Source organism: Botryllus schlosseri, chromosome 2 (assembly GCF_051294905.1).
Source record: "Botryllus schlosseri isolate E-star chromosome 2, Bs_hap1, whole genome shotgun sequence".
Taxonomy (NCBI): domain Eukaryota; kingdom Metazoa; phylum Chordata; class Ascidiacea; order Stolidobranchia; family Styelidae; genus Botryllus; species Botryllus schlosseri.
The window spans coordinates 744774-754478 of record NC_137237.1 but is presented as its reverse complement, the minus strand read 5'-3'; the positions used below and the strand labels follow the sequence as shown (position 1 = coordinate 754478).

At 41.2% G+C, this 9705-nt stretch overlaps 1 protein-coding gene across 1 annotated transcript; it reads left to right on the top strand.

The window, feature by feature from the left end:
- Positions 1-3052: 3052 nt before the first annotated feature.
- Positions 3053-4820, top strand: LOC145432847 (nudC domain-containing protein 3-like). The gene has a single exon (XM_080309656.1). The coding sequence runs from the start codon at positions 3131-3133 to the stop codon at positions 4112-4114; it is 984 nt and encodes a 327-aa protein (XP_080165782.1). The 5' UTR covers positions 3053-3130; the 3' UTR covers positions 4115-4820.
- The last annotated feature ends 4885 nt before the right edge of the window (positions 4821-9705 follow it).

Sequence of the window (9705 nt, the reverse complement as noted above, 5' to 3'; positions counted from 1 at the left end):
AGTGGTGGTACAGAAAATACGTATGGACAGTATTCGGTATTAGATAGCAATGAGCGATACGACATTTGAGGCGGGGCTTTGAGCCGGAGCTCTACATGAAATTCAAGTGGAGCTGGAGCCAGTTGTTTGAACAGTAGCTCCAGCTCCGATGTATTTCATAAGATGCTATGCTTTTACTAATGGCTGAATTCACATAATTTTACGATATTCGTCCGAAAGATTAAGAACTGTTGCCTCGTTAGCACCACATTTTCTATCTGGCCAGTAACTTGTAAATTGCTCAGTTCCACTGCCACGAAAACTTCAATGACTTCTTTACTCGGTATCAAAAGTGCATAAGTACGACACGCACGCGCGTCCACATCATCCAACTATCATGGTTGACAAAAAAGATCATCGCTCTATCAAATATACCGGACCTGAAGTGTGGAACAGTATCTCGCCGGCTATCCGACAGTTGTCGAGCATGTCCAGTGTCCACATTCAAGTCAAAATACAAGCAATTTTCGGTGAATGAATTCTAGTCAGCCGGACCACGACGTGACATATCGATCTCGCCTTCCGTCACTTGCCACCTGATTTTATCGCTTGCCACTTTATATTCTATTCTTTTACTTTCATTCCGAGTGTATGGCTATATGCTGCCTCCTCTTTGCATCGCCTATGCCATGTGGGTGTCTGATCTTAAGACTACTCCTAGTCGTTTCGGCATCATCCTATCATTCATTGTATTGCAGCGTCTTGTGATGTTTTGCAGTGATGAAATTTTATGAATAAACTTGAAACTTGAAGTTCAATCATGTTCAGTTCATATATAGGTGCCAAACCTGGGTAGGCTGGTACCGCGCTTACTCTGTAATTTCTGTATTAAAGGTGGCCTATACCCGCAAATTCGTAATCAGCACAAAACCTCTATGGCCAATGGTGTGGTTCGAAAAATAATGAAAACCATGCATGTCACAAAACGGGATTGATGCTTATGTGAGATGAGCAATATACCTAATTAGTAATGAGACGAATATATAAGCGACGCCATAGGATGTAACCAGCATGACATTGCTGCACACTGTGCACAGTGCACAGTGCACAAACTGCACATGCTAGGCGCGCATGCCGCACGCCGAGATACACTGTGTTTCCTTTCGGAATTGGACAAGCAAATGCACGTTCTTCGTTGATAGATAGTTTTTTAATCGTAGCGCCAAATTGGATAGTGTGTTATCGTTTTTGCCTATGAATTGAAATTCATTCAAGCGCACGATAGTTTACTCCACGATTTGCTAACGTAAACAGGGAAATGCGTCGAAGCAGCACAGATCGCTATTATAGTCCACATAGCCTATAATTGTTGCGATGCGAGCTAGTCAATGCGGTGTCCGAACCCTGCCCTGGCGTGGAATATCAGAGGGCAATTAGTGATTGGATGCGTGCTTTCCAATTTCTAATCGTCAATTTTGTGTAGGCCTATTCATTCTTGTCTGCTTGATACACACTCGTATTCTTGAATTATCGCGCAATGTCACAATGTAGCCTACTGGTCCAGTACACGACGTTGAATTAAGTTCTAAAACATCGATGCACCACCCGATTGTCAGCGACACTGATTTCGAGTTTATTTGATTCGTTTGAAGGGGATACTTCTATATTACACTGAACTTGATCGAGGACGGACGGACTGGTAAAGAGCGCACGAATATTGAATTTGAAGCCATTCGTCGGTATATTTGATAAAAAGTGGATTTTGTGCTGATAGAAGGTCGCGACATGCGCTCATTTCTGCAGTTACATCTGAACAAATCGCAGCATTTCAACATTAAATTGGACCGTATGGCTTGATATTAACGAGCGCAGTACTGGTATTAAACATCACGTCACTGTTTTAATGCAGTATCATGCATGCATGCAATGACATGGAGTAAATTGCGTTCTCGTGCGAATATCAATAGCAATAATAATCAATAACACTGCTGGTCAACACATATTTTTAGGCAGACAAAGTAAGAGTGGTTTTGGGGGTTCTGAATGGCACTGATCCCGAATATGACCTTAGTTTTTTCAAATTGGCTCTTGTTGTGGAGATAACCCATGTGGCTGTTTTGACCAAAATCTCCCATTTTCGCGGTAATGACTAGATATAAAATCGGCTTAGTGGTACTATAAAGTTTAGAAATTCAATATACTTGTTATATTTACACACAGAAGACTATATTAAATCAAAATACAGCAAGAGCCCTGTATTTTGGGGTATTAGATTTATCATAGTTACAGACTTTCACGGATATCTTATACATGAATAAACTCCAGTCATGTATAAAAGTATTTACCTAAAAACTCAAATAACGTGGCATTAAATCAATCAGTTTGACGTCGACCACCTATTGTAAATTTGAAATATTCAGTTGGAATACAATATTACTGATATATTTTTAATCGAAATTGTTTTTTGTACGATTTTCGCCTGTATGCTATATAGTGCAGTTTCTCAAAAGGTTCCGGCAACGGTCTGACATAATATGATCAATGGTTCATCTCATATGCCCTGGTGTCTTTCTATTGTTGTTCTGATGTATTGTTAGAACCTCTCCCCTTGCTAATCAACATGATGATCGGAAAATATATCAAGATGACTGAACAGGAAGTGAACATTTATGCCCATGTTTAACATACTTCTGATTCGAAATCAGACAAAAGCAATACATTTTTGAAAAGAACTAGTTTCATACTTTAGGATTCTGCAATAAAAAAAAATTGGAAAATTTTGTTAGTTCAGCAGTACCTTACGGCCTTAAAAAGCGGGACGTTTGGCTGACTGGTCGGGACGCCGAGACAAGACGTTAAAAGCGGGACTATCCCGCTTAAAACGGGACAAATGGTAAGCCTAATTATAATGACATATTTCCTGGTAGAGTCGAGGTAGTTACCGACATTGATGGTACTTGGGTATAATAAATGAAATATTTCCTGGTAAATTCGACATTTTTGATATTGGCGACACTATCGACATTGGCGACATTGACAAAATAGACACACCCGGATTGCTGATCACATTGAATTTTCCAGAACCAGAAGCAGAAGTGTTTGCGACTGTTTGCTGTGAGTGTGGCGAAGGGTTTCTTGCCCAGGCGCGAGTATGGCTTCTCCGACTGACTTCCAAAAGTACGATTCCGCCTTGCTGGGCATACTGCAACACGAGGGAGAGGTGACAAAGTTTCTAGATGTCGTGTTTGGCTTTCTTTTCCGCAAAACGGACTTCTACCACGTCAAGACTGAGGAAGATCCGAGATATGGGTTTCCCGAAGGGGTGGCGGAAAACATGATCAAATCTCATTTCATCAAGTACAAAGGAGTGACTGAAAGAATGGTACGCGCTGCTTTGGAACGTAAGAAAGAAAACGAAGCTAAAGCACCAGATAATGCAGAGACGGCCCCAACCGAGTCCAATGCAGAGAAGGCGCCAGCTGAGTCTTCTGATAACGATCCCAAACCACAAACATCCGCCTCGACCTCTGCTGAACCATCAACAAACGAGATGCCTAAAACGCAAGAAGCATTTCAGAGCAATCCTGAAAGCTACAATGGAGCAGTCAGGGAGAAATATTCATGGTCCCAAAACTATGAAGATCTTGATATTGTGATTCCAGTTGATAAAACCATTGTAAAAACTGACCAAGTGAAGGTGGATGTCGGAAAAAAATCGATTTACGTCAGCATTGTAAATGCAAGCGGGGAAACGGATGTTGTTATCGATGGAGAGCTTACTCATGAAGTAAGATGGACTGAAACCACATGGTCTTTGGAGAAAGGAAAGTGTATAACGATATCTATCAGCAAAAATGTGAACTTCTGGTTCAAAGCATTGCTCACCAACGAAGACGAAATTGATTTGAAGAAGATCCAGCCTGAAAGATCGATGGCAGATATGGCTCCTGATGAACTAGCGGTTATCAACAAGCTTCAGTTTGATGAAAAGCAGAAACGTCTTGGTCTTCCGCAGAGTCACGAGCTCAAAGTTCACGAGATGCTCAAACAAGGATGGGACGCGGAAGGCTCGCCGTTCAAAGGACAAGAATTTGACCCGAAAATGTTCAACATCTCGCCCAGCTCAGTGCAATAATGTATGTCCGGTTGCTGCCGATGAGTTACTTTTCTAATCCAATCCAGTCATATTTTTTGCAGTCACACTGTACGAAGTGAACTGTGAGAAGTCTTTGTTCAATTCATGGTTGGTAGAATCTTGGAACTAGTCTAACCCACACCACAACAATACGATCGTTGCCAATCAGAATTCCTCATGAACATGTCATAATTCGTGGCGTTTATATTCGGTTTTGGGTTAAGCCAATGTAGGAGCATTCATCACCCGTACCCTTAATCCTACCAGACTCCAAACCTAACCCGAATTTCTTGATGAACCAACCCCAATCATTCTGATTCCCCAAACTGACTGACCAACTCCAATCTATCCGTAACTCCTACCCTAATTTTACGATACCCCAACCTGACCCTAAACCAAATATATAACTCCATAGATTTCCAAAACTTCACGGGGAACCCTGTTTTATGATGGTCATTGGTCATACCCTTGCGGATAATAACGATGGTCCTCTATTGCACTGTATCAATAGCAGAACCCTAATTTGAAGCCATGCATTACAACAGTCTACAGTTTCCTAACATTCCACCATACGATTCGTTATACTTGCACTTCTCTCACAGATAAGTCAATTTCTTTCCAATGGGATGCTTGTTGCGGTCACAGCGCAAATTGATGCATTTGTTCTTTGTTGAAGCTTGAAATAAATATTTCATTTGCCAATGGACTCTTATCATGAATTTCCTGACTTGAGTAACACTTACAACATTTGTGAGTGATTGTTTAGTAGGGTTACCATGTGTCCTGTTTGAGGAGGATTCGTCATCATTTTTCAATATATTGAAAGTGTCGTTGGAGGAAAACCTGCATTTCGTTTGTATCGTAGATGTTTGCACTGTCGGTGAACTTCTGATTTGGCGTTTTACACTTAGTAGCCTACTTCATAGGCCCCCGTTGTTGACTGCCCATTGTGAATCATAAACGGTCAAATGAAACAAATATGTGACATGTTGTTATGCTCAACGTTCCACACCATATTTACAAAATGCTCATACACCCAATCGATATGTGACCTATAATTGGTAAGTAATCAGGCGAATCGATGCCACCTCGTTAACGACGTCTTCGATTTCGATACGCGCTTGTGCCAGGCGCGTGGTCACGGGAGTTTCGGGACCCCGCTATTTGAAACGCGAAACCACGTCATTTTGAAATGACCATTCTAACTCTATTATTCGGCTGCAATTCAATAATTGTATAATCAATGTTCCAAGCGGGCGATTTGCGAGAAGCATGTTGTCAGTTTGCGAGAAGAGTCCGTGATGATCTTCCGCTGAGATGGTCTCGAAATTTGATTATTCATTCCCGTGCGCGCGGCAATCGTCGCTATAGCCTGATTTATCGTGTCTTGAACAAGCCTGGTTCCGCTGGCTTGAACTAAACAATTGCATCTGCAATATGCCCTGTTCACAGTATATCATCGCATGCCTGCGCAATCGCATCTGCATTGGCGACCTGGTGCGAACGATATCCTTTCTGGCCCAACTATTGCATCTCGGGCATAGCATGCTTTGGCTCCTATCTCTTGCTGGTTTGGAAACGATGCGGCCGAGTTTACGCTGATTAGTGATTGTTTTATGTCATATTATTTAAAGTGCGAAACTGAATAACATCGAACAGAGTTTACCGCGCGTCATTGATTTCCGCTAGTACTTCAACGTGACGATAAGAAAATGTGTATCTTGGTTTGAGTTCTAAAAGACGACAAAGGTCTGAACCACCTGAAATCGGTCCCGTCATGTTCGGACATTTGATTTTCGAAACTGTCGCCGAGGTTGCGTAATACGCGCGCGTATTCAATTGTTCACCCGAGGTTAGGGACTCGCTAATTGACAGCACTTCCCGACTCTTTGGCAAGCTTTCCATACGCCCAAAATTGTCAACACCAAGAGATTATATGATTGCCATTTACACATGTACTGTACATAACTGGAATTGAATTGATGCTATATTGATAAGTTTGAAAAAAATACCAACTCCCTAATTTTACGACTGGTTACGTGTCTAGCGCGTGTGCTGAGCAGCACCATCCTAGATCTCCTCTCCCGACCAGGCGTCCAAAAAGACATCCTGCTTTTCTAAAATCTAAATTATGTGCGCCAATATTCGTATATAAAACCATCCTTGAGCTAGCTAGATTCGTGATATAGTCTTGAGAATCGGAACGCAAAATTGAAGAGTATGATGGTAAATTGGAATTCATTTCTGCCCATATTCGTTTCTATAACAAAGCTTTGCCAGTAGCATTATTCTGGCAATGCAGCAATACAGCGCAAACACCGACATAATGAGAAAACAATTTTCGCGACGAAAGCTACTCAATACGGTGTCAGACTCAGAGCCCATTTGTGTCGATACTGATTAGAATACACGCTTTCTTGTTTGCCATGTTTTATATTTCTTGTTGTCTGCTTGATACATTCGCCCTCCGAAATTGTCGCACAATGTCATTTTTAAGTGTTCCTTTCGTTATTAACGTGCAGTAGGGTGCGCCATGCCATTGTCAAAAATCGATGCATCGCGAGATTCATCTGGGTGGCACAAATTCTGAATTTATTCGATTAGTTTGAACAGGGAGCCTTCTATATTCCGATAAGCTTGATTGCTGGACGTACTCGTATCGAGAGCAACAATATCGTATTTTAAACTATTGGATATTTGCTAGATAGTGTATTTCTATTGAAAAGATCGCGGCATGCGCCCGGAAGTGGAATTAATTCTAGCCCAAGAATTATAGCAACCTGCGGCATAGAAGTGAATTTGTGCGACCGTCAACACGTAATTCAATTAGTATGCGTTGGCAGGCGTCGAAATGGAAATTGAATTTACTCCAGAATTTTTGAGAGATTTTAATTGATCTTGAAATTTTATTCGCGCTGCCCGCGATTTAATGATACTTCGCGAACGTAAATCGGTAAATGCACCAATGCCGCCAAAATCTGCAAACGGCAATTGCCGCGATGCGAGCAACTCACCGCGAAGCCAGAAACCGCAATTACTGATTGGCTGCGCGATTTCGCGTTTGCAATCAAAATCATCAGGCTTGTCCGCTTGTTGTCGTGTGTTACTTGCAAACTTGCCAGACCAGTGTCATTCGTAACTAACGGCGCATTGCGCGTGAATAACATTGATGCAACTCCAAATTCTCAGTGACGTAAATCCTGATTTTTGTTCAACGCATTCGGTCGGACGGACTGGTAGCGCAGTTACACTTTCGAACGATCGTACCGTAGAGTCCATTTAATAACTTTTCGGTACTAGAGCTTTCACAATTTTTCGGATGTCAAAATATGGTAAGTGGTAATACAGCACCCTTCATGATTTTCAACGTGGGCCGCTGAAGCTATCAGTTTTCCCCTGTTGCAATAGCCTCGTGACGCCATAGTTAAAATATACCTGCGAAATTTGTACCCCTGTGATAGCGAATATAAGTTGTCTCCGGCTTCTCTCTTCTGAGAGGTTAGTGCTCGGTCTCGAGACTCGCAGGTGGTAGCAACACGAGAACGGGGTGATATTGGCACGAACATGCCAAATTGCCAGTATTTGAAGCTCGTATAGTAGGTTTACCATACGTACTCCTTTAGGAGGATTCGTCCTATTTTTTCAGGTTTTTGAAAATGTCCTCTATTTTTGGGAATTCGTCCTCCTATACATGCAGCTTTTAGAGCTACGAAGTGGGCATAAATGACGCTAAATAGGAAATTCGTGATCCGAACGAAGTGATGACCTTTTTTTAGTCAACTGACTTGAAGTGTGAAAAGAAAATCCTTATTTCCGGAGTTGAGTCGGAAAGTTGACCCTTTTTTAGTCAACCAATCACAAAGTTGGGAAATAATTACCATTTTCCGAATTTTACTCCTATTAAATAGTATATTCATATTGAAATGAACCCGAATATTTTCGGCTGACACTCGTCAGGGGTAATCGTCAGCAACTAGTAGAGAATTGGAAAGAACATTGTATATCAACAATCGTATCACAAAATATGACGTCACTCCACAATTCTAAATCTGAAAATTTTGAAAAAGTGTCCCCGTTTCCCGATTCCAAAATATGGTAACCCTAATGTATAGGATGTGATACCCTTGAATCATTGAAATTGTAGTTAACTACTGATTTTACAAATACGTCAGTTATTATTACTGATATTTTTATTCATTCAAAAGGTCGCGATATAATGAAAAGATGAGAATATGTGTCGAAACCATTTCGTGTAGACTTTTGATTCAGACACCCACTATCGTCTGTTCGATACACCAATGATATATATTATACAGTGCTTTTCAACCTGTGTGACGGTTCGCACTTGTACGAATGAAAAAAAAAATCAGGGCGAATGACATATAGCATGGTGCGAATGAAAATCCCGGATGAGTGCGAAGAAAATTGTCCATATTTCTCGCTTTTTCTGACATGGAATAATTCAAATAAACCTAATAAGATAAGTACAGTGAGTCCGTAACATTTGCCGTTTCGACGTAGTTCCAAAAACTTAATTGTTGGTAGCTATGTGCTTTTCTAGTTCACAAGTGAAGAATTAACGCTCCCAATGCGTTTATATTGCAAAGTTTGAGAGTATTTTTCAGCGCGAGAAGATTGCGTCGCTGCCGAGAAAAAAAGGAGTGGAATCGGTATCGGAACATTCCGCCGTGTTTTGTAGGTAATAGCGGCCGGTGCCAGTATTGACATTTGGCATATTTGAATGCAAAAGTATTGGAATTTTGGCACATCTTCATGTTGGTTTTGGCACCATAATTTTGCGTTTATCACGCTGGCACTGTATTCTTTCTTCAACTATAACAATTAGCACATTAGATCTGTAACAAAGGGTTGTTAATGACAACAACCGATGACTAGCGCTAGGCAAAATCGAGTACCTGAGTGACTCATCATGACGTCACAAGATAATGTGCAATGTAAAAGTTCAAATATGTACCTTATGCCACCACAAAGAACGTAATGCCTGCATGTTATATATTTTTTCAACCATACCGGTTTCATTGCACTTCTTCACAATGATTTCGGAAATGTGGTATTTCCGGTAACGTTCGTAGCTTTTGTACTGCGTCTCGTATGCTGAGACACTGCCAATCAAGGTTTCAAGGCTTCCTCAGTGGAAAATAGTATGAAAACTATAATTCTCGTTAGTAAATTAACTTTCAGCTGCGAGGAGCGTATAATTTCAGTACTCGAAAAAATCGTCTATTACTACTCGTCTCGCGAATCATTAATATTAATGCTCGATTCAGATTCGAGTACTCGAATCATTGTGCCCAACCCTACCGATGACAAGCCCGCTCACAGATGTGACTGTAGTGTCGGTGGATGCAAATTTGACTTAGTCGGACACCGCCAGTCTTTCTCATTCGATTTCTATCATGCCCACCCAATTATACGGGCGCAGACCGGGGAACACTTATTTATGGTCAAGTCATATCGCCGTAAGAACAGTGCGTGGTCTGAGCCCTGAAGATGCCTAAATAAAAAATAATTCCTTAATTTAGAAATTTCATCGTTTCTAAAGACACCATCCACGTCCACCAAAGATTGCA

Bases quoted from the DNA above. Each gene is read 5' to 3' on its own strand.
- LOC145432847 (XM_080309656.1), top strand. From the start codon at position 3,131: ATGGCTTCTCCGACTGACTTCCAAAAGTACGATTCCGCCTTGCTGGGC.